This window comes from Otolemur garnettii, unplaced genomic scaffold (assembly GCF_000181295.1).
Source record: "Otolemur garnettii isolate 467f Iridium unplaced genomic scaffold, OtoGar3 scaffold00009, whole genome shotgun sequence".
NCBI classification, from domain to species: domain Eukaryota; kingdom Metazoa; phylum Chordata; class Mammalia; order Primates; family Galagidae; genus Otolemur; species Otolemur garnettii.
Window position 1 is genome coordinate 30,520,626 of NW_003852404.1, and position 25,711 is coordinate 30,546,336.

The 25,711-nt window shown below is 35.4% G+C and overlaps 1 protein-coding gene across 1 annotated transcript in view; it reads left to right on the plus strand.

Annotated features, from left to right (window-relative positions):
• Positions 1–25,201, plus strand: part of CHMP2B (charged multivesicular body protein 2B) — a 27,866-nt gene extending 2,665 nt beyond the window's left edge. The window contains exons 2-6 of the mRNA XM_003783927.2: positions 11,032–11,123; positions 15,883–16,077; positions 18,696–18,798; positions 24,377–24,483; positions 24,707–25,201. Coding sequence (XP_003783975.1) covers positions 11,032–11,123; positions 15,883–16,077; positions 18,696–18,798; positions 24,377–24,483; positions 24,707–24,817 — 608 coding nt within the window. The 3' untranslated portion in view covers positions 24,818–25,201. The remainder of the gene's footprint in view (positions 1–11,031; positions 11,124–15,882; positions 16,078–18,695; positions 18,799–24,376; positions 24,484–24,706) is intronic.
• The last annotated feature ends 510 nt before the right edge of the window (positions 25,202–25,711 follow it).

The window sequence follows — 25,711 nt, forward strand, 5'->3', positions numbered from 1 at the left end:
ATTAATGAGAGGTGTACTTCAATGCTATTGAAGAGAAGGATTCTTAGGAATTTGGAATTAGAACTGAGTACTATTTGGTTTTCCTTTTCCTGCCTTGTAAGATATGTACATGAATATACATGCATATATAGTTGATATGTTTATGGACAGTGTTTATTTTTTTCCCTGTGAGACTAATAGTGACCTATTTATTGAAGCTAATTATGAACCTGTAAATTAAGATGCCACGAGGACTTGTCATAAATGCACAATTAAACCTGACTTTAGAAAGGTGAAGTTCTTTAAGCACTATGTAATTTTTGTCTGTTACCCTCAGTAAGGACAAATTTGAGGTCCTATTCTGAAGGCAGCATTGTGTTAAGCACTTTGCATGCAGTATCTTATTTAATCCTCACAAGGTACTGTTATAATCACCGTTTTCTAGATGAGGAAATAGAGAAGCAAAGTACCAAGGAGTTTGCCCAAGATCATGCAGATACTAAGTGTGAGGGCCAAGATCTCATTGCTTGGTGTGTTGTCGTTATTATGTTTTTCTTATTAGAGATCAGTTCGTGGCATGGTTTAATTTTGTCATTCTTGTTAAGTTCATGGAATTCTCAACTTTTAGTAGGTACCATGCAGTGTTTATGTTTTGTCTGTGATCCAGACATCTGTCTTTTGAAATTAATAGTAGAATTTTAATTTCTTTTCTTTTTTACTCTTAAAAAATATATATTTATTTATTTTATTGGTTGGTTGAGGTTCATTGGGGGTACAAAGAATTAAGTTGTGGTGATTGCATTTGTTAGGTTGAGTCCCCAGAAGGGTGTGCTGTACACCATAATCCCCATCCCCCTCTCTCCTCCCCTCTCCTCATTCCTTATCCCCCCCTTTAATTGATTTGAGTTTTTCCCTCATGTGGCTATGTATTAGATTGCCTGTTGGCTTCATGCTAGAATGGAGTACATTAGATTCTTGCTTCTCCATTCTTGTGATACTTTACTAAGAAGAATGTGGAACTTTTGTTTCCAGTGGTGATAGAACTGGAAATACCTCCACCCCTTTTCCTGACTGTCCCTAGAGCCAGCATTCTTAGGAAGTATGGTCCAATCTCTTTTCGCTCTTCATGTTAACCTCTGGAGGGAGCAGTGCTGTGTCCTTTCCCTACTTCTTTACTTCTCAGATGCCTCCCATTCCATAGCAGTTTGCTCTGCATCACATACAGTGAAATACATCTTGCTTAGATCGTCAGTGACCTCTACATTGTCAGATCTAATGGGCATTTGTTAGTGATCATCTCAGATCTGTTTTGCATTTGATTCTGATAATTTTTTCTTTGAAATTCTCTCTTTCTTGACCTCTGTGACATAATCTTAATTTTCCTCAGATTTCTCTGACCAGTCCTTTTCTTTCTCCTTTCAAGTTTTTCTTTTCCCTTCTTTTTTTTTTTTTAAACCGACCACTTAAATGTTAGAGTTCTCAGTTCCTTCCTGGGCTACCACTGTTCTTACTGTACATTCTCTCCCTGCTTGATCTTTGTTCACTTCTATAAAACTTTAGAAGTGAATAAAGTACCGATGGATCTATAACTCACATTTCCAGATCCATGTTTTTGAGCTCCAGGCCAGCGTGTCCACCAGTTTGCTGACTATCTGTGGCTGTGTCTGTACCCGCCACACAGTACCTCACGGTAAAGATCCCAAACAGAATTCAGCCTCATCTCCTTGAGCGTCTCTTCCTGAGCTTCCTCTTCCAGAGGGGGCAGCACTTGCTGCTGTCCTCTCCCTTCACCTGATCGCCAGGTCCTGCTTCTTTTGCTTCCTAAGTATCTGACACATATGATTTTCCTCTGTGTGCCTACAACTCTCTTCTGTAAGTGAGATCCACCTCATATTCTATTTTACTATACCGCCTTCATGCTTTTTTCCCCCTGTAGTTTCGTAGCCTTTAAATCCTTCATTCGCAAAGTTGGCGATGCAATTGATACTGACATACCTGGAATGTAAACCTGACTAGGCTGCTCAGTGTAAACCCATTGATTGGATCTTAGGTAATAACAGGGTCAAGTGTAGTCATTTTAATAATTCATGCATGACTCCCCTTGATCTGGCCCTTGCCTTTCTTTCCAGCCCTGTCTATTGACATTTTGTTGTCCAGCAGCACTGTTCTGTTCTCCAGTATATACCAAACTTTCTTTCCCTGACATGTTTTGCTTATGATGTCTTTATACCTATAATTCTAAAGCACTCTTCCTCTAACTAGCCTGAACTATCTCTGTTTTTTTAAATTTTCTCCAGGAAGTCTTCTCTGATGTTAGCTCAAACTGCATTAAGTACCTCACTTCTGGAATTACTGTTTTATAACATTTACTTTTTGATATGCATTCATGGGAACCTAAATAGATCCTTCGGCACTTTCAAAGTTGGATTATCCTTATTCTAAATCTTTCCCCCATTTCATAATTGCAAGATTTCAGAGAATTTTCAGCATACATGAAAATAACTTTGTAGTAATGTGTAATTTAGAGTAGTGGTTCTCAACCTTCCTAATACCGTGACCCTTTAATACAGTTCCTCATGTTGTGGTGACCCCAACCATAAAATCATGAAATAGCAATGAAAATAATTTTATAGTTAGGGGTCACTACAACATGAGGAACTGTATTGAAGGGTTGCGGGATTATGAAGGTTGAGAACTACTGATTTAGAGAATCATTAAAATCATAGCATTTACTAATCAAAAGTAGTGTTTCCAGAATCCAGAACTTAGTATACTCTATTATATATATTCACAATGGGTGACAATAACGTGTATAGAGTTGGTGTAGAGTATACTAACTCTTACACATTATTGTCAGCCACTGTGAGTCTTAGTACAAGCTGAGAGATAATTTGAGGAACGTTACAGATAGAAGAGGAATAAAGATATTTGGGTTTTGCCTCATTGGAATGATATTCCTATGTGCTAGTTTTCTAGAGCTTAGAATTTGTGAAGTTTTGACTAAGTTGGGCTAAATCTCCAGTCAAGAGGTCAGTTGTGATGCCACATGTATGCTATGATAAGAAGAAATAATATCTATGATCTTTTTAAACTAAATATCCTTCTGACGTAGTTCTTTTTTTTTCCAGAATCCAATGTGACATTCACAGTGGTACCCACGGTATTCAGATCTTTCCTAGGTCTGTGTGGTCACCTAGTCCTCCTCATTCTGAATATTTAAAAATTCAAATTTTATTTCGATTTAACCTTTACATTATTGGCATACCAAGGAAAATAACTAAGTGTAGGTTTCAGGAGGTTTATAGTATGCTCTTCTGAGCGTTTCTCCTAGCAGAAGTTCTCCGGACTTTTAGAACTGGTATTTCTGTACAAAAATTTCTTTCCTCTGTGTTCTCCATCACCAGCATGGCACCCCACACAGGTCTTTCTTTCTATACTGTCATTTTCTATGTTCAAGTCTATAGGTCTGTAAGACTTTTCTTCCAGGTATGCCTTCCCTCTCATTCTCTCAATTATCTAAGATTTAATATGTGCCCTTTGATAGTTTTCTGAACCAAAGCTGTTATTGATAATGTTGCCAAAGACTTTGTCTTTGAGGCCAAAGGATGTCCAAAGGTCCACTGTTGCTTGTCTATCTCAATATCTTCCTTCAGCTGTTGAAAACACTGATGTTTTGATAATTTAAAAAATAAATTCGTATGAATACAAATGAGTTCCTTATCATTTGAGTGACTTTTAAGACTTGCTGGTAGGAGGAAAAAAAATACAAAGAACAGAGTTCTTTTTGCTTCCTCTTTGCTGCCATAGGGTTCGACGCTCTTGTTTTCTCTTTAGCGTCCTCCAACTCCTGGCAAGCTTTTCAGCTTCACCCTTGTTCTTGAGCTGGTTGGCTCCCTTCGCTGTATGTACAGCAGAGCTGTTGGCATGAGCTCACTGTCCTTTCTGTTTCCCATTGTTGGTTTTTTCTTTACCATATATTAAAACTAACTAATTAAGCTGTTGACATTCATCCCTGAGTTTCTGATACACCATTTCCAAAGGTGAGAAATAAATTCAGTTTGCAGATCAAATTCTGATCTCTCCTCCCCCGCTCTCTCACTGTTGTTTTCCTTCTTCCTCTGACTTAATGTGGTTCCTAGAAGCAACATTTTCTAGGTGCTGTCCTTTAATATTTCTTTTTTTACATGTTAGCTTTGTAACATTTTTACACAGTTTTTCTCCTCATAAATCCAAGAAGATGGAACGGCCCCATGTATCCTCCACTTCATTGTTCATCGTTGAGCTCCATCTCGCCTGCTTCAGCTGAACTTACACTCAGGCTTCTCTGGTGTCCATGGTCATGATAATGTTGATGCCAGTGCCCACGAGGCCCACAGTCCGCTGAGAGCAGCTGCTGCAGAACTTGCAGGGGAAGTCTAACATGTAACAGACTGGTCCCCCTTTCCCCTGGGGACCAACACCAGTTAAAGTAGAGAGCAATGCAGAATATGGAAACATTATATGTCTGTCTCGATTTATGCGATGATTAGATTCGGGGAAATGAATAAGCAATAAAATCATATAGATAAAAATGATGTTTTTCACAACAAGTACATTTAAAAGCAGAAAAGATGGTTTCTTAGATTAAAAGGTCTGCCATGACCTTATAGTGAAACACAAACACAGTACGTAACTGAGTGAATGCTGTCTTATAGATCAGCTTTAATGCTGCTCAGTGATGCGGTGTGTGTCTGATGCCTCGGTGCTCCTGAGATGGTCATCCTGGACTGCCCGCAAGCTTGAGTCAGTCTCCCTTCCTTCCCTTAAACAGTACTGCTCACAAATTAATGAATATCCGTATTTATGGTTGATAATTACATTTTGTTCTTATCTTCTAATGTATAACTCATGTAAATTAACAGGACCCCGGAAGGAAAGCCATAATTCTAGTTGGGGCTTGGCCTCAAACCCTAGTGGAGAACTCTAGTGAGCTGTGTTTTAGGAGTTTTTGACTTCAGAACCGAAGAAGGCAGGAAGACCTTTTATGTCTATATCTTAAGTACAGATCTTAATTATAAGGCTGTGATCTCGTTTCTGGAGTGCAGAAGTTTATATTTGGTTCAGTTAGAAGAGCCTGAAAGGCTTGAGATAAGACTTTGATGCCCAAAGTCCAGCTGGCCTAGGTGGCCTTCCCAAGTGTTGTACTGAGCATGTACCAGGAGAGGGAGATGGATGGTGGCTGAGAGAGCACACCAGAGCATGTCCCTGTGCCTTGGACATTCTCACACAGGTGGTGACCTGTGACAATATCCTTTACAAAAACCCACCCAAGGTGAATAAAGAGTGAGAGTATAAAAAAGTCCAGGGTGCCCTCCTGTATGCCTAAAGGAAAAAGCAGAGCATACTCCGCCTCCAAGGACAGGGAGCCGAGCGGTCCATCTCTCCTAGGTGGCAGCATCCCCGTGTATGTTCCTGTCCTTGTCTTGATTCAGCTTGAAAAAGAGGGGAAAGCAGAAAATTATAAAGGAAATGGCTGATTAGTTCAGTACTGTGTTTTTCCATTGTAGAAAGCTATCTATCATAGTTAAGATTGTATTGTTGTTAAATTATCTTTCTTGACAACAAGTAGATTTTGTTATATGTTTTAAAGGAATATGTTAAATGTGCCTGTAAGACAGATCCTTTTACAAATTAATGTATGTGTTTGTACTCCCTTTGATTTCTACTAAAGATGATTTAGTGGGATAGTATTTAGCATGAAGTAAGGTGGGAAGACAAACAACTAAGTGCCTCTGTTCCCTATTCTTAAAGATGGTAGGGACAAAAATCATACTTTCTAAGAAAGAAATCTAGTGGGAAATAAACTTGGCCATAAAAACATTAGAAGTGTCTCCGAAGTGTTCTTATGTTATTCCTTCTAAATTATGTAGAAGACCAAATCATTAAGTGTGGCTTTGATATAGGAATTGTTTTAAAAGAAATGAAGAGTAATTCATTTGTTTTATAGGATATTCCTATCATCACATATGAAAAGATGTTTTACTACATTTTTCTACTTCTCATAATGTGTGTTAAAGTGTTATTATTATATTTTAGTATGTAACACAAGATGCTCTGAGTTTATAGCTTAAAACTGTTTAAATATTAATAGGTCTTTTAACAATTATGAGGCTGTGGAGTGTGCAGTAGTTAATTTGCTTTATTTTTCCTTTTATGATATATGGTGGCAGTTATGGTGCATATAAAATTAAGAAAAGCGAAATCAAAGTATATCAAACTATTTTAATTAAATTACATGTTTTGTTGAAATTGCATGTAGTATACCTGTTTTCTAATAAACATGATTATATTTAGTCTCAGCTCTGATTCTCAACACCTATTGAACCTATTGGGTTTTGAGCAATTCAACTCAATTCTGACACTAATTATCCAGATTCTGAGCAGATCATGCGGGTTAAGAGCTCAGTCCTGTAAGAATCCCCCTACTTCAGATGCCACTCACAAGTCCCAGGTTGCCACCCATACTTCTGACTGACCAGGTGTTTCTATAACTGTCTTTAGTTTTTGTTTATTTGCTAGGCCAACTCTCAGAACTCAGGAAAAAGTTGTATTTACTATTACTGGTTTATTACAAAGTATTCAGCTAAGGACCAGCCAAATGGAAGAGTTACATAGATCAAGGGTGGGAGAGGAAAGAAAGCTTCCATGGCCTCTCAGGGGGAGCCATCTTCCTAGCACATCAATGTGTTCAACAAATGGAAGTTTCTCTGAATCTCAAGAATCCTTCCTCCCCTTGTATAGGCGAAATGCCTATATGCCTCTGGCCAAAAAAGCCATTTGAGAGAGAGCAGTGAAAAGACAATGTGCAGGCATACTTAAGAAACTGAGGCTAAATCCCATGTGGCCAGATTGATTGTGAGCCTAACCATGACCAAGGCTTCGGCTGGAATAGCATTTACTGTGTTAAGGAATTAAGGTTGACTTTATAAGGCCAATAAAAAAGCCCTTTGGAAAACTGGCCAGATAACCATCAGTAACCTTTCCTGATATGTGGTAAGTAACGAAGGTTGCTTGCTGACAGGTCCGGGAATGGAAATGTGCTCCAGGACCTCAAGAGAAAAGGAATTTACCCAATGCATACAGGTATCTAATGGCACAGATGAAACTTGGGCTCATGAAAGGCTTTTGAGAAGTCCAGCCTGAAAATTCCTTATAAAAGTTTCCAGCAAAAACCACCTGACTTAAGGCCTACATGGGAGCAGAGGTTTGCACACAAATTCCTGTATGCCCAAGCAGTTTCTTTATGCCTTGTTTAAAGATCTGAAGTAACAGCCTCCAAATGGCAAGGCCAGCAAGGGCAGGTATTCAATCTACCTTGTTCCTCAATAGCCTCAGGCATCATCAGATAAGATCAAAGACGTAATGGCTAACAACACGTTCTCCATTAAGTTATGTTAAAATGGGTTATGTTGAAAGGGTTATGTCAAAAGGTGTATGTTGAGTGGATTATAGGAAGCTAATCATGAGGTAGTCACATGATGTTTAAATGAACCAAGGAGGTCATTGCTATATTGTGCACATGTGCAAAATTCCCTATAAACCAACCTCAAATAAAGAAGCTCACCATTCTGCCTGACCAAGCAGATGGTCACCTTATTTAAAACCCAATTTCAATAAGGATGCTTATTCTCTGTGACATAGCTTTTCAGTGAGACCCTTATAGCAACAGCCTCGGGTCTGGGGAAGGGCTGAAAGTTCCCATCTTATAATCAAGTACTCCATCTTCCCACTGACTAACACCATCCTGAAGCTATCAGCCACTAGCCCTTCCTCACCATATACTCAGGTGTGGAGAAAAGGGTCTTGGTATGAATAACAAAAGACATTTTTATTACTTAGGAGATTCCAAGAATTTTAGGCCCTGTATGGCAGGAACCCAGAACAAAAACTAAATCTGTACATGTATTTATAAGTATACCAACCTAGTAATGTAGAAAAGTATATGTCAACAGAATTTAGGTTTTACCAACCAAGGCTTTCAGCAATTGTTCTGCTCCTGTATTAGTTATCTGGCCCCAATTTAATTTCTCAGTCGAGTTACTTCTCTTTGTGAGCAGTACTGCTGTAGCTGTGGTAGACTGTTGTCACTATGGGATACTATGACTTTTTCTGTAGTAGTTAAGAGAGTCCTTACTTAGTACACAAATGGGATGTACTCTAAATGTTCATTTGTAATGTCATCATTTTTAATTTAGAGCATATTTTATATCGAACAGTGGGATAAGTGGTACATGTTTCCATACCAGCCCATTGGCTTTGACTAGATGGGGAACTGAGTCCAAAAGAAGAAAATTGGGTGTTTGAATGTTAAGGGTGACAAGGCTGATGATTCCAGATACTGTGTGTTATGGGCTGAATTGTCCTGCCTCATCCCCCAAATTCAAATGATGAAACTCTGATCCCTCAGGTGACTGTGGTTGGAATTAGGGCCTGTAAAGAGGTATTTAAGGTTAAATGAGATTTAAGGATAAGATTTAAGGATAACAGGGCCTTTTGAAGGCCTCCTGTTTCTTCATCTCCATTACTAACCATGCTGTGGTTTCATATTCTTTTATGTAAATGTTTGAATGTGTCCTTAGTAAATCCTGAGCATTAGATGTCCACCAATATACCCTAGTTGAGAAACACAGTAAACAGAGGAAGGAAAATGATGTGTGTAAGTTATAGGAGCTTTGACATCTTATTTTATTAACCTTTATTCAAAAAAATCATTCTGGTTAATTAGCTTTATCAGTAATATAACTATAATAGCTATTAATATAACTATTATAACTATGTAATAATTACAGTTATCCTAGAGAGGTTAAAGAGTGCTGGTTTTGTCATCTTAATTGTGATGAAATTCACACTTTTAACATTAACCATTTTAAAGTGAGTAGTTCAGTGGCATTCAGTATTTTCACAGAGGTGTATAACCACCACCTGTATCTAATTCCAAAATATTTCCATCACCTCAAAATAAAACCCTGTACCCATTATGTAATTGTTGCAGGAAGACGAGGGCCAGCGGAGAGAAAGAGCGCCCAAACCCCATAGTAATAAGAGGAAGGGCTTTATTCATCGGCATAGAAGATTTCCAAATGCCCACGCTCACCGACTGGCTTGGTTTTTCCCTTTTTATTGACAATCAAAAAGTTCCACCCCACGGTACCCTTCCCATTGGCCAGTTTGAATCAAGTGGGAGATGCTACTCCAGCCCCTACAGAACTACAGGATTTCACAGAACTTGGAAATTTCCAAGTTCCAGGAAATTAAGCCTATAAATTCCCAAGAGCTGAGTCACCATGGAGAGGGCCCTGCAGGTTCATCCTCCTGGTCTTCCTGAGAAGACCTGTTCTCCTGGACCTTGCCCTTCTCCGATATCCTCTCTCGTAATGACTCATCATTGTCCCCTTTGCTCTACCCCTGACCACTACTAGTCTGCTTTCTGTCTCTATAGATTTATTTATTCTGGATATTTCATATAAATGTAGTCATAAATTAGAACCTTTTATATCTTTCAAACCTGGAAATGGCCTGTTTCTTTAAAGCAGTTTTAAAATTGGGTTGCTTTTTGTTCTTGCATTAGACGAATTCCTTATACAGCATATTTTGGATACCAAACTCTTAGCAGATATATGATTTTCATGTATTTTCTCCCATTCTGTAGGTTATCTTTATTTGAGCATGTTCTTTGATGAACATAAGTTTTTAATCTTCCTGAACTATAATTTATGTTTTTTTTTCTTTTGTTGCTTATGTTTTTTAGTGTCATATTTAAGGCTCTATTGCCAAATTCCAGATCCTGAAGATTTACTTCGGTGTATTCTAAGAATTTTATGATTTTATCTCTTAAATTTGGGTTATTGATCTTTTTTGAATTAGTTTTTGTATAGAATATAATATAGGGGTCCAACTATATTTTGTTTAACATGGATATTCAGTTGTCCCAGTACCATTTGATAAAGAGACTGTTCTTTCTGCAGTTGTTGTTTTTTATCCACCTCTTCATTATAAATTTACTCCAGTGAAATGGTTAAGGTCACTAGGAGACAGAATGCTCAGATCCAAATCTGGTGTTACCGTTTGCTACCTACATGACCTTGGACAAGTTATTTAACCTTTTTAACACTCAGTTGTTTTTTTTTAATGTATCAAATAATAGAAACTCCATGGTAGCATTATAATATGAACATTAAATTGTATAATACATATAGCAAGATTGTTGACAGTAAAAGTTCAGTGGTTGCGGTAATTAACATTTAATTCTGATCTTTTGAAGGAGTTATTATTAACAACTAACTTAAATTACAGTTCCTTAAGCCTACCTTCAAAAGGTAGAACTGAAGAATCTAAGTGACGAGATAAAATAGAAGGACATTATGATTGAGTAGATGCTTATGGTTTATCTTGACATTTTGAGTGTTATTTATTCCTGAAAATAATCTCTCTCTTTTAAAGAAGGAACTTGAAGTTTAGTGTTAACTAACTTTTCCAAGATATAATCATACAATGATCAAGTGGCAGAGGTAGCATTTAAATCAATATAGGCCTCCTTGGAAGGTTTTCTGTTTCACTATTATGACTTACTGTAGAAAAAAAAGATTTAATTAATATGTGATCTGTCTTCCTTCCCAAAATTTCATATAATACTGGAGCATGGAAAGAAGAAAAGTGTGGCAGTGTGTATGGACGCATATGAGTGAGAAAGAGAGACAGACGTATACATGTGCCATATAAAATATTGTGTAAAAATCAGTTCTCTAGGGGAATATTTTATTGTGATTTAATATATACTTTTGATTAAATCTTAACCTACAGAATCTTTACACTCATCTTTGTCAATTCTTTATATAATTAATATTTATAATCTAAGTTTAATATTTAATTTTTTAGTATATTAAGTTGAGATAAAGATTTCAACATCTAGTAAGCATAGGTTTTTGTTAATCATGATCTCTGAGTCCGCTATTTTATATTGTCTTGACAATTTTACAACCCATAAATTTAGATTTCTTTCTGTGGTTCTCTTAGATGTAATAAAGGAACAGAATCGAGAGTTACGAGGTACACAGAGAGCTATAATCAGAGATCGAGCCGCTTTAGAGAAACAAGAAAAACAGCTGGTGAGTAGAACATTAAATTTCAGTGTAACTTTTCAAACAAATTTGGAAATTAGTGTTGGAATAATTAGCTAAGTAGGGAAAAGGCACATGGCAGGTGGTAAGTGATTTACTTGACTAAGAAATGGCACTTAATGACTTCCTGCATCTTCTGCTTACCTTTGTTTATTGTGTCATTCTGCTGACTGTCATCAGCATTCTCTGTATTCCGAATCAAATTATTTTTCTGTTTGTGAAAGTCATGAATGCCTGAGAAAAAATATTGCTCAAAAAGGAAGCCCCTTCTCAGTTAACAGCAAAGATAAAATAGAAAATAAGAGAGAGTTATAAAGAAAAGTAATGACGTTAGTTAGCTCGTAGGTGTCTTAACTTGATGTTTGAAAGATCGTGTATTTGTGACAAACAGTATACTTTTTTTAATAGACTTGTCTAGCTCATCTTTAAATATTCTGTATACTGTATTTTAAAATATATGCTGCCTCAGATCGTTTGAAAAAACAGTTTTATTGAGTAATTGGCATGCAAGAAACTGTACATATTTAAAGCATACAATTGGGCAGGTTTTGACATATATATAAATAAACTCGTGTAACCATTATTACAGTCAAGGTCGTATATATCCATCATCCCCAGAAGTTTTCTTACGCCCTTGGGAATCCTTCCGCTGCCTCCCTTTCTATCTCCCTTCTCTCCAGTGAGGCAAATACTTATCTGTCCTTCTAGATTAGTTTATAGTTCTAGAATTTTATATAAAATGGAATTTTATAATAATTGACTCTTTTTCATATGTCTTCTTTCACTCAGCGTGATTGTTTTGAGGTTAATCAATGTTGTTGCCTGCATCACTGTTAGTTACTTTTTCTTGGTGAATGTGATTCCATTGTGTGGGTATTTCACGATTTATGTCTCTCTATACTAGCCAGTGGACATCTGGGTTATTTTCAAGTTTTGATTATTTTGAATAAAGTTACTACAGACATTCAAGTAAATTCTTTATGTGAACATAATGTTTTCACTTCCTAAAGGTGAGGTGCTGTGTCATAGGATAAATGTGTGTTTAGCTGTAGAGGAAAGTGCTAAACAATTCAGAGTGACTGTAATATTTTTCTTCCTACTAGAAATGTGTGAGATTTAGGATATACTTGGATTGACAGTCTTTTATTTTAAGCCATTCTAATACATGTGTAGTAGATTGTCATTTTAAACTACATTTCTCTATTCAGGACTGATGTTGAGCTTCTTTTCATGTACCTATTTGTCATTTACACGTATTCTCTGCCAAAGTGCACACTCGGATATTTCATCCACTTTTTCATCGAAATGTTTTCTTATTGGTTGTAATGGTTCTTTATATATTCTAGATTCAAGTGTGTAATAAATATATTTTTTGCAAATATTTTTTCCAAGTTCTTGGCCTTGCCTTGTATTATCCTAAGTGTCTTTTGAAGAACAAAAGTTGTTTTGTTTTTGCTTTTGATCAGGTACAATTTATTCTTTTTTCCATGGTTAATACTTTCAGTGTCCTTTCTAAGAAATCTTTGCCTAAATCAGTCAGTAACATATTCTGTTCTGTTTTCTTCTAGAAGTATTGTAGTTTTGGTTCTTAAATTTAAAAAGTGAAATATTGAATTAAATTGCAGTATGCTATCAGGAGAGTTCACTTTTTGCATATGGAAATTTAATGTTCCAACATAATTGTTGCTGACATCTTTCCCTTGTTACCTTATCATTTGAATTAGTTGTCTATATACAGATGGGCATTATCCGAATTCTGCTATTGCATTGATCTGTGGCTGTTCTTAAGCCCATACTACATGGTTTTTATTACTATGGCTTTAAATAAATCTTCTAGTTAGAAAACGTTAATCCTTCAACTTTGTACTTTTTTCATAATTGTTTTGACTATTTTAAGTGATTTGCATTTCTCTGTGAATTTAAGAATGTGCTGGTCTTTTCTGATAAAAAGTCTAGAGTTTGATTTCTAGTAGATTGAATATGTAATAATTCTTTGGGAAGAATTATGGGTCTTCTGACCCATAAAGATAGTATTTCTCTCCACTTACTTAGATCTTTAATTTTTCTCAGCAGTGTTTTGTACTTGTAAGGTTAAAGGTCTTGCATTTCTTTTTGTCAGATTTATCCCTAAGGATTTTATATTTTGATGCAACATGGTATTTTAAAGAAAAAATTCAATTTCTGACTGTTTGGGTTTTTTTATATATTGCTACATTCGATTTTTATATATTCATCATGAATCCTATAATCTTCATAAACTCACTTGTTCTTATAGACTTTTTTATAGATTTTATGAGATTTCTACATATTGATAATCAGGTAATGTGAATACATAAAATTACATCTTCTTTTCCTGTCTTGCAACCTTTTCTTTTTATGACATTTTTGCCCCTATAAGAACCTCCCATACAAGTAGAAGTGATAAGAGCAGATATCCTTATCTTTTTACTTATTTTGGGGAAAAAATTGCCTTTCACAATTAAGTATGTCAATTATACACTTTTCATAGATTCCTTGAAGTTTCTTTTTATCTACTTTTCTGAGTTTTTATCAAGAATGAATTTTGTCAAATATTTTGTTTGTTTAGTATTTTTGTATCTCTATATTAAAATGATTATGTAGTTTTCCTTCAGATTATTGTTTTAGTTAATTACATTGACTGATTATCAAAAGTTGAATCAACCTTTTGTTCCTAGTATACACCCCACTTGGTCATGATGTATTTTTTTAATGTATTTTCCGTTTACTGAAATTTTCAGAATATTTTCATCTTTGTTCATAGAAAGAAACTGATTTGTAGGGAGGATTGTGTAGTGCTTTTTATTTGATTTTAACGTCAGAGTAGCAATATTGGCCTCACAACACCAGCTAGCGAGGATCCCATACCCCTTTCTTTACTGAAAGGGTTTGATAAGATTAATCAGTAAAGTCATCTGTGAGTGAAGTTTTTCTAAGTTGGAAGGGTAGAACGGGTTAAGTTATCTGTCATTGAATGAGCGTTGTTAATTTGAGTCTCTTAAGTAATTTGTCCAGTTTTACTAAATTTTAAAATCTAATGACATATTGTTGTTTATAAGATGTTCTGGTTATTCATTAACATCTTTAGGATATAAAGTACTGCCCTTGTTTGTGTTCTCGGTATTTGTAACTGTATGTTCTCTATCTTTCTCTATCTGTCTTCCTTTTTTTTTCCTTCATAAATCTGGCTGGTAGTTTATTAATTTGATTGATCTACAAAAAACCATACTTTGGTTTCATTGATTTTTCTGTACTGCTTTATTAGTTTACAGATTTCTTTTTTGTTTATATTATTTCCTTCCTATTGTTTATGGCTTTTGTGTTTCATTTGTTCTTCCCTCTCCTACTTTATATTGGAGCTTATGAGGTAAGGTATTCATTTTTTTTAAAAAAATATAAACTTCTATAAATTGCCTTTCAGGAACTGTTTTAACTTCAACTCACAAATTTTGATATGTTGCCTTTTCACTTTAAGTTTAAAATGTTATATTCTCTATAATTTTTTTTCAGGACTTTTTTAGAACTGTGTTATTAAATTATTACTCATTTATGATTTTTCTTCCCTATTTTTTTTTATGAATTTCCAGTTTAATTTCATTGTGATTAGTGTGGATATTTGGGGTGATTTCAATCTCTAAAATTTATTGAGCTTTATTGAGCCCTCTTTTCTAATGTAGAATATGAAATATTTTGGTTTCTGTTTAGTATACACTTGTAAAGAATACATATTCTGCTTTAACTGATAAGAGTTTCTTATAAATGCTAGTTAGGTCAAATTGGTGATAAGGTGTTTTTTTCTTTTTTTTTTTTTTTTTTGAGACAGAGCCTCAAGCTGTTGCCCTGGGTAGAGTGCTGTGGCATCACAGCTCACAGCAACCTCCAACTCCTGGGCTCAAGAGTTTCCTGCCTCCGCCTCCCAAGTAGCTGGGACTACAGGAGCCTGCCACAATGCCTGGCTGGTTTTTTTTTGGTTGCAGCCATCATTGTTGTTTGGTGGGCCCAGGCTGGATTCGAACCTGCCAGCTCAGGTGTATGTGGCTGGCGCCTTAGCGGCTTGAGCCACAGGCGCCGAGCCGATAATGTGTTTTTTTCTTATATCTTCTATATCATTAGAGATTTCTATCAAATTGTGCTTATAAGTCATATACTAAAGACAGGAGCTGTCGATATCCTCCATGCTGGTTGTGTTTCTCATTTCATTTCTGCCGGTTGTGTTCCACACACAGTACGGCCTCCGTAGTTGACCACCTTCCCACATTGATCACCACCTAGAGTTAAGCTTAATTTTCATATACTGGACATGCATCCAGTCTAGATAGAAATACTGTCTCCTCTCTGGAACTTAACGTGGGCATTGGGTTGAGATATTTATCTCTATGATTAGCTTTCAGTCCACCACTTGGCTCTTTACTTGCTCTGCACCACCAACTCTGTTTAGTTGTTCCCTTTTTTTCTTACCTATTTTTGATTAGTCTTTTTAAAAATTTTCTTCTAGGTTCTATATGTTCACTGTTTTGAAATTTTTCTTTGTGTTTGTGGCTGAAGGGACGAGTTCTTGTCTTTCCATGTAAACATATGGAATAAACCACCCTCTCAGATTACCCTTCCTCTCTGTGACTATGACAGCCTCTTCACTTTTACAGGGAGAAGGTATATTTTATACAATAGGTCTATTCTTCTGAAATAAATTGTTGAGGGATACTCTGTAATAATTTCATATCTCTCCTAGGAATTAGAAATTAAGAAAATGGCCAAAATTGGTAATAAAGAAGCTTGCAGAGTTTTAGCCAAACAACTTGTACATCTTCGGAAACAGAAAACAAGAACTTTTGCTGTCAGTTCAAAAGTTACTTCTATGTCCACACAAACAAAAGTGATGAATTCCCAGATGAAGATGGCTGGAGCAATGTCTACCACAGCCAAAGTAAGTAGGAGCCTTTCTATCCATAAAGTTCTACTTTGATTAGAGATGTTTACAAATTGATATTCAAGTCACATTATAAGCACCTGCTGGTATATATGTGGTGCAGAAGCTGTGATTTTAATAAAATGATTGATTGATAAAACTAGATAGCCCAAGTAATACTTCTAGATTCTTTATTGATATGTTTTAATATAAAATTTCCTCTTTTAGGACCTTTTTTATTTTCCTGATCATGAGTAGCTTCTAATTTATAAAACTGACTTTAAAGGGCAACGCCTGTGGCTCAGTGAGTAGGGCGCTGGCCCCATATACCGAGGGTGGCAGATTCAAAGCCATCCCTGGCCAAACTGCAGCAAAAAAATAGCCAGGTGTGTGGCAGGCACCTGTGGTCCCAGCTACTTGGGAGGGTGAGGCAAGGGAATCACCTAAACCCAGGAGTTGGAGGTTGCTGTGAGCTGTGACGCCATGGCACTGTACCCAGAGCAGTAAAGTGAAACTCTGTCTCAAAAAAAAAAAAATTGCTTTTAAAAAGTGTTTGCTTTCTTCCCTTTAAATTGTCAGAAGATTGTTGGGCTTCTTTCCTTAAGCTCTAAGTTCTTCTTTTGAGTAATAATTTCCACAATTCCACATTTTCATGAATGTGTCCGAAGGACTTAGTTGTTTTTCTAGAATCTAGGCTTAATTTACCACTTAGACTAGAAACTTTTTATTAGTGTAGAGGCTAAAGATTGCTCATTTTGCAGTCTTCTGCAGTTGGTAGCCTAGGAAAAGGTACCTACTACAGTCCTGCCATGTAGAAATGTCTGAATTGGAATTCTTACTTAAATCTGGTAGAAATATGTTAATTTGAGCAAATAATTGTTTATGTCCTCTAGATAGGGTCTAAAAGAAATGGTGAAGAGGAAATAGAAAGAAAACCAGGCAGGAGCTTAACCTTCATGAAGCTCACAGTGTATGTAAGAGCAGCTCATCTGAGAGGTAGTCTGTACGGTGTTCAGGAACATCAGCTCTGGATCCAGACTACTTGGTTCAGATCTCATTTCATTTAGTAGCTGTGTGGCCTTGGGCAAGCTATTTAGTTTTTATGTGCCTTCTTCCCCACTTATAATATATTGAAAATGGTAGTACCTAACACGTAGAGCTTGCAGCAGGTTTAAATGTTGTTTAACTTTAATTACTGTCTGTAAGGTGCTGAGAACAGTGCCTGGCACACAGTAAGGTTGTTTAGACGTTAGGTACTCTATTGTCATCATCAACATTGCTATTGTTATTAGTATCTTTACAGCAATAATATAAGTTGCAATCAAAGTAATATAATTTACACTAATAAACATAAAATGTCATCTACAGTGAGTAGGATTTAATGGGACTATCTGTTCTTGATCTGGGGTGTCAGGGGCTACTTCTGTAAGAAAGTGGTACACAAACTGAAATCTGAAATACTGTTAGTGGAAGCAAGTGCAGAGCATTCCAGGGGAGGGACTAGCACACGAGAAGGTCCAGTGGCAGCAGAGAGCAGAGCACATCTGAGGGAATAAAAGGTCAGTGCGCTTAGAGATGGGGGTGGTACAAATGAGACTGTCTTGTTAAGCAGAGCTCATTCCATATTAGGTCTCACAGGCACATTATGGAGTTTGACTTTTAGCACTGAGAGCAGTAGAAGTAGGGGGAGGACAGTTTCATACTTGATTTGGCAAGAGCATTGTATGCACATTGAGAAAGGGTCATGCTTGTTTTATGTCTTTGAAACCAACATGTTTTCTATTGTAAGGTGTCCTTTAATATACTGAATCAACTACCTAATGCATGCAAACTTATATATATGTCATATATGTAAACACAGTCATGCTTTACTTAACAACAGGGATACATTCTGAGACATTTACCCTCAGGTGATTTCCTCATTAGTGGGGATAGCCTGTCACACACCTGGGCGATACGGTGTAGCCTATTGCAACGAGGGTACACTATACTGAATACTTTAGCAATTGTAAGTTTTTGTATGTCTAAACATAGAAAAGGTACAGTAAAAATATGGTATTATAATATTATGGGACCACCATTATGTATGAAATCCATTGTTGACCAAAATTTGGTAAATGGTACAGAGCTGTAAATAAAATGTGGCCAGAAATAAGTTGTGAATTTATAAGAGAATTGTTTTCACATACTTTTACAAACTGAATTTTTCAATTTCTTTAAACCATAGTTTAAAAGGTGTTAATAGATTATGTATGCTAGAATATCCTCTAATTTTTTTAATTTATTGACTTTACTTACATGTGTGTACACCTGGCACATAACAGGGAAATTTAATTTTCCTGTTTGGATAGCAGTGGATTTTATGTTGGTAATATTTTTATTGTATAATTTTGTTGTCTACAAGTCAGATAAGGTTTTGTTCATGCTGTTTTTTATTATATGGATGTTAAGGAGATGGTTTACAAATAAATATTTCATTCTTTTCTAGAGTACCTAGCACTTAGCACTGTGTTTGATGATGGCAGAGTGGATATCTTTTAAAAGCCTGTCTGTATTTAGTATGTTCCCCTTTGACTTATTCCATAGTAAAATGTTCATAATGTGGGGCTAACACGAATCTTTTAATATATTTAAAGACAATGCAGGCAGTTAACAAGAAGATGGATCCTCAAAAGACGTTACAAACAATGCAGAATTTCCAGAAGGAAAACATGAAAATGGAAATGACTGAAGAGATGAGTAAGTTGAATTCTCTCCTTGGATTAGCCAGTTTTATTTACCAGCGTTCTCCTGTTCTCATCTATGAAGGTAGAAGTAATGAAACAAAAAGCGATAGAGCAACCTTACAGGGAGTTATTTACATTGTAGTTTCAATGCATTTTTAAATTGACAGTGTATTTCTCTCAAAATTCTGTTAGCATTTAACTGAGGAAGAATACATACACTACGATATGCTATATTTCTTTGACACATTAGCCTCAGCAGTTTTTTACTTCATTGGTTAGTGTACCAAAACCAACTGGTGAATGAAATAACTTCTCATGCTATAAATTAGGTAGTTTCAGAATTACGTTGACTCTTTCATACTACAGAAGATCTGCTTGTGTTGGAGGGAGAGATAAGGGAGCTCTTTCTCTTGTTTTTATTCTTGCATAGCATCAAAGTACCCTAATTTATTAAACCATTCTTACACTGGCTAATAAGATTATCTTAAAATTTTCATTATACTTGATAATTCTTTGAAAAAATGTTTATATGTTATTTTTGTTTGTTTGTTTATGTTTATATGTTATAATGGACCAAATTTTCTAGAGTTAGCTGCTGTTCTAAATCTCCTTAGAACATTAACTTCTTTAAGACGTTTGGTTATGGCTCAGCGCCTGTGGCTCAAGCCGCTAAGGCGCCAGCCACATACACCTAAGGTGGCGGGTTTGAATCCCCAGCCCAGGCCCGCCAAACAACAAAGATGGCTGCAACCAAAAAAATGGCTGGGCATTGTGGCGGGCGCCTGTAGTCCCAACTACTTGGGAGGCTGAGGCAGGAGACTCGCTTGAGCCCAGGAGTTGGAGGTTGCTGTGAGCTGTGATGCCATGGCAATCTACCCAGGGGGATAGCTTGAGGCTCTGTCTCAAAAAAAAAAGACATTTGGTCACACAGGCACTACCATATTCTTCCCAGAGAGAATTTTTATTTCACAGTAATGAATGAATGACCCTTCATATGGAGCCTGTTAAACATTAAGTTACTACTTCTTTTATTCTATGTCAACTAGCATCATTGTTGTGAAAAGGATTTTCTAATTGCTTAACAGTTAGATATGTAGGCATATGCCAGTTTAGCTCTGATTATCTGTAGCATTTAATGCATAAAATAGTATCTAATTAAATTACTAGAGTTACTAAATTCATGACTATTCTATTTATAGTATTCTGTTTCAGAGCACCCATTCTTCTTCCTGGGTATGATGATATACTGTAGTTGTATATTTGATAGCTCCAGAAGTTAGTTAGTTTTTACTTCAAGTCTTTACTTTCAAAAATATGATTCTTTCAAGGCTCTTGAAACTTCAATGAATTTTTAATGGCTAAGAGAATTTTTGTTTATATTGTGATCACAATATTTAACATCTTTATGTGGTTTGCAATGATGGCATAGGTGTGAGTAGGTCTTATGAAAGAAATAAAATTTTTCATTAGGCTATAATAAAAAGAATCAATAATCCTTTATTTAATCATATATATATACATATATATAAAACATCTATCTTAGTTGTTATCATTTGTATTTTAATAGTTTACAATAATGAAATAATTGTTATTGGTTATTACTCATTTTTTGTCGTAGCCTAGTAAACTAACAATATGTCATACAAGTTATTTTCAGGGACTTCTCTTAGAAATAACATAAATTACAAGTCCCTTCAATCTCCATTTTGCTTTAAAATGGACAAGTCTTTGGTTAAAGTTCTACATTTTGAGCAATAATTATCATCAATTAAAATGGCCCCCAAGCCAATAAATGGTACTTATGTATTACTAGTTCACGAGACTTCATATAACCTGTTTCTGGTGCAATGGGAGGCTATAGATATTAATTGACTATACTATGTATTTGATAGTTTCAGTGTTTTCCTTACAAGCAGAGAAATCAATAGGTTTATTATTTCTCTGTTAATTTTATGTTATAACCTAAACTGTACGGTAATTTGCAGTATCTGTTGATACTGTTCCACAGTATATATGATTATGATCAGAAAGATGTAGACGAGTATTAGTCAGTATTAGACTGTACAGTAACTCTGCATTAACTGTAGTAGGTTGCCAGTTAATGGTTATTTAAAAACCCCAAACCATTCTATTTATAAGAGAGATTGTTGCAAATGTATAAAATAGCAGATATACAAGGAGAACACCAAACATACTTTATTAGCGCAAAAAAGCAGCCATAACAAGGCACAGCAAGCAGAAACATACCTGAGCAGTCAAAAGGTTAGTGTTGTATACAAATACAGTTTTTCTTTTTTGTAGTCTTGGCAGTAGCCATGGGGATGTAAAATAGCATTCTGTAGCAGCAGGTAAGGAAACTATGGTGTACTCACCAGTGGTACAGAGCACATTAACAAAAAGACACAAGAATGGGCATATACCTAAGTGTTTGAGAACTTCATCTAAACCTACTTTAAAGCATTATGTGCAATTAAGTTGTTATGACACAGTTCTATTACATAATTGTTGGATCCATTTTCTTGATCTTATAATGTACCTGGAAAATAAACCTCTTGAGAAAAAAACATCCACACTGATTACTGGGGAAGGTCTGTATACACGAGCAAGATCGTGTTTTAGAAAGGAAACTTGAAACTCCAGGAAAACACTTGATGTTTTTATAAGCTTGTAGCAAATTGATGTTCTAATTGTAGTTTTATAGGAAGTATTAATGCTTTTATGTATTTTGGAACTTTCATATGTTAAATGGAAATTTTTTAAAATGTGTAACTATTTGAGTTTATGTAAGCATGTATACACTGTGCTAAAAGTCACTTACGTTTCAGTTTGTCTGTAATGTCAATATGCAACTTTTGCTTTAAATTTTTTTCAGTGGCTTACATTTTAAAAAAGAAAAACAACCAGCATGAAATTCCACCTAAGTCTGTATTCACTGTGTCCTTTTCTGAATCTTCCTGTGACCTGTCAACTAAACTTGAGTTTTTATAGTCATTTTGAAGTGTATTAATACAAACCAGGAAATTCTTTAGAAGCTGGAACACATCTTCATAATGAAATAATTAATCCAAGGGAAAGTTTGCTTCAATTAGTATCCATTTTCATTCTTTCATTCTTGCCCTTCTCCACACCTCTGCCTCCCCATAGTGTGTATACTGTACATTTATATACACATGCATATTTATGGTGTTAATGTTTCTCAGTGTTGCCACCTGATTTAAAATCACTTAGAGGCCTTACTCTGTGGATACTGACTGAGAAGTATCAATTTTTATTATTTGCACCTGAAGTTTTACCTTGCTTCTATAGTCTTGAAATATAGTCACCTTACAAAGAAAAAGAGTTCATCAGTATTTTGTTTTCTGGCTAAATGGAGTAAACAATTTGAAGAAGGGAAAAGATAAAAAAGTTATTTCCAAGTATAAATGAACTTATCTCTTTACAGGTAGAATTTATATTCTCCCACTTGTTCACATTATAGTTTTGGAGACAAAATCATTGGGAAGTCCTTGTTACACTTCTTCCAAAGCATTCAACTTTGCTAATCTATGATTACAGCTGTCTAGTGTTTCTCATATAGCCTCTTCATTCATTTTTTTCTGCAGCTATCTCCTCATTCAGACCCTTACAAACTCTCCACCTCCTTTATAACTTCACTGCTATCCAAGTAATTTACACTGCTAGATTATTTTTCCAGAAGCTTAGCTCTGAGCATGTTGATGAGATTCCTTCAATGGCTTTCTGTTGACTAAAAAGTAAATCCTTAAATCATAAATTAAAAATGATGTTTTGGTCAAGACTCTTTATTTTGCCAGTGAGAATACTGAGGCCTAGAGAGAGAAAATGACTTACCTCCACAGTTGCAAGGGTACTAAGTGGAAGAAAGGAGATTCTAATTCAAATCTTAACATTCACTTTATTTCTATAGAGATAATGTCCCATTTTTTGTCCTTAAGCTCTTTTGTCTCTTCCAAATTTACTTTTTACTGTTGAGCTCACCCAAAACATCAGATTGTCATATCATGCCCATATAAATCAGAGCCCTTAACCAATATCAACCTTTATTAATAATGTCAAGGATACAAACAATTAAGTTGGATAAGCAAAGCAGTTATCCCAAATAACTGAGAGGGCTGAGACATCCCAAATGAATCACTTTTTTTTTTTTTTTTTTTATCACAAACACAAGCTCTCTGACCCAGAATAATAAGTGATGTATCCATTGAGGTCGCTTATCATCTCATGTTGAAGGGAATACCCAGATTATGAACTGTCTCCAGTTAATACCCCAGCCAGTCATCTACTTTATGTGACATTTTCCCTGGAGTCATGGCTCATAAACCCATAGATTGTAGGTTTGTTACTGCTGGGACATCCTGCTGCAAGCATTCCATAGACAAGGACTCTCGCTCTAGCAAATATTAGCCTATTTATTTACCAGGAGTCCCAATTATCAGCATTATTACAAGGAGATAAGAATTTAAAGATAAGATAGAAATATAAATTGTACCTGTAAAAAGATAACGTTCGTTTATACCTGAAAATAACTTTGTTTGTTTGTTTTTTCCTTCTTCAAATCCTTTACTAGGTTACCTGTCTTTCTTTTTCTGGGGACAACCCCCAGTAATCAAGAGAGGAATGATTGTGAGCCAGTTATGTCAATTGTTTTTCTTCCAGACATTTTCCATGCGCGGACCTTGAATAACAACCAAACAGAATAACTCACTCTTTCTCACTGTCCCTTTTGCCACACTGTGTCTTTGTTCTGTTCTGTTTGGTCACATTCTGTGTATCCTTCCAGGAGTACGTCACATTTTCCTTCCTCCCAGGGATTCTAGTCATCTGAAACTTCATAATCGTCTACTCTTCACTTCACCACAATCTGTTTCTTAATGTTTTTCTTTTGTATTCGAGCGTAAAAACCTAAGGTCTTTATTCTTCTCCATCTTTCCATCCATTGTACTAGTATTGCATGCTAGGGATTTAGTGTCCAGTTTCAAAGATAAGTCATAGAAATAATAATTCTGCAAGGTTCAAGTGGACATCATTCTTTGGGCAAGTTTAATAAAATACTGAGCCTTAGACCTCATTAGAATAGCATCCTTATATCGTGAATGTAAATTTATGGTGTATGAAAGTAATGATTACAGGCGTAAAAAGAGCAAATTGTCTTTAAATATCTACAGAATATTTAATTCTTGAATATTTTTTGCTAGGTAGATTTAACAGCTGCCGGCTTAATGGATATAATTTGTGGGATCATGTTTAAAAATCTTAAGCCTATAACTGCAAGTATCATATAGTTTTTGTCTATTAGATTTCTTTTAAAGCAAAGTAGATTTAGTTTACTATATGAGTAAAACAAGTACCTTTTTGTTGGAATTAACATTACTTTAAATTAATTGGCTCAAAAATGTACTTATCAATGTACTTTACCAATATTTAAGTAACTTATAGTTGGTTCAGTAAATTTGCCTTGTATTATATAAATATACAAAATATATGCACATAATTTGGCTAGCGTCTAAACATGCAAATCTATCCTGAAACTTGTTTGACAATAGCTGCTCTCCTGTCTTCTCCTCCCTCCCCAGTCAATGATACACTTGATGACATCTTTGATGGCTCTGATGATGAAGAGGAAAGCCAGGATATTGTGAATCAAGTGCTTGATGAAATTGGAATTGAAATCTCTGGAAAGGTACGAATATATTCTTTTCTGAGTTGGAAATAGTTTCTACCACTTTTGTGAGTTAATTGTTACAAGGTTTTGTTTTATTTTGTTTTCTTTTTACTATTAGGTATAAGTTTTTATATTTGTTTCAAAAGTAAATTATACCACATCCTTGTCCCAGCCCATATGTTTGCTGACACATGTTTTTGTTTTTGTTTTTTTTCTCTCTTTTCTCCTTTCTTTAATATAGATGGCCAAAGCTCCATCAGCTGCCCGAAGCTTACCATCTGCCTCTACTTCAAAGGCTACGATTTCCGATGAAGAGATTGAACGGCAACTCAAAGCTTTAGGAGTAGATTAGTCAAAAAAAATCTCATATTTTTGCTTATGTACTACAAACCAGGCCTGGTGCAGATTCCTTTTGCAAAACACATTTATTTTGCAAAAATAAAGACCATGAATGAACAGTTGTTTCCTAATCCATGGCTGTTTTGAGTCTTTTGCCAAAGAATGACAATGATGGAAAAATGGGAACAGTTTGGATTTTAGTTAGAACTATTTAGGAGCGATGATGTGTAAAACATTGATTTCTTTTCTGCATGGCACAGAGACATTATATTCATTACATAGTGTCAGTTTATGTTCTATGTCTTTCTACGCTGAATATAAAAATCTTGTTAAATGCCAGTAGGCACCAACTTAAAGAGACTTGTAAAAATATTAAAAGTATCTCATTAATTCTGTATCTGTTGCTTGTCTTTTGTAAGTGATTGTGTGTTATTAACATAGGCGGTTGAGCTGCCAAATTATTTTAAAACGATCTAAAAGAAGAGTGCTATTTAAACATCTGTCTTAAACAAAAGCTGTCATAACTTTTTTTTTTCCTTTGGGAGAACATTCTAGTTGGTAATGTTATTATCTTTCAAAATGCGCTTGGCACCTGCCTTAAATAGCACAGATGGTTTGTGCATATCCTTAAATTATTTTGTCTGGCAAAAAGAATTACAATTTAAACTAAAACTGAGGCCTTGTACAAAGATTTTTCAGGCTCTCTTTAATAAAGCTTATAAAAGTGAATTGAATATAATTAGCAAAAAACAAACACTGGATTAATAACATTTTACCATAATAAAAAAATTAAATTTTGACCTTCTAAAAACTGAGGAAGTTTTGTATGTATTATAAGTTAATTTCTGTTGAATGTTGAACAGTATCAATGTGTGTGTCGACTTCTCTAAATTCAAGCCATTATTCT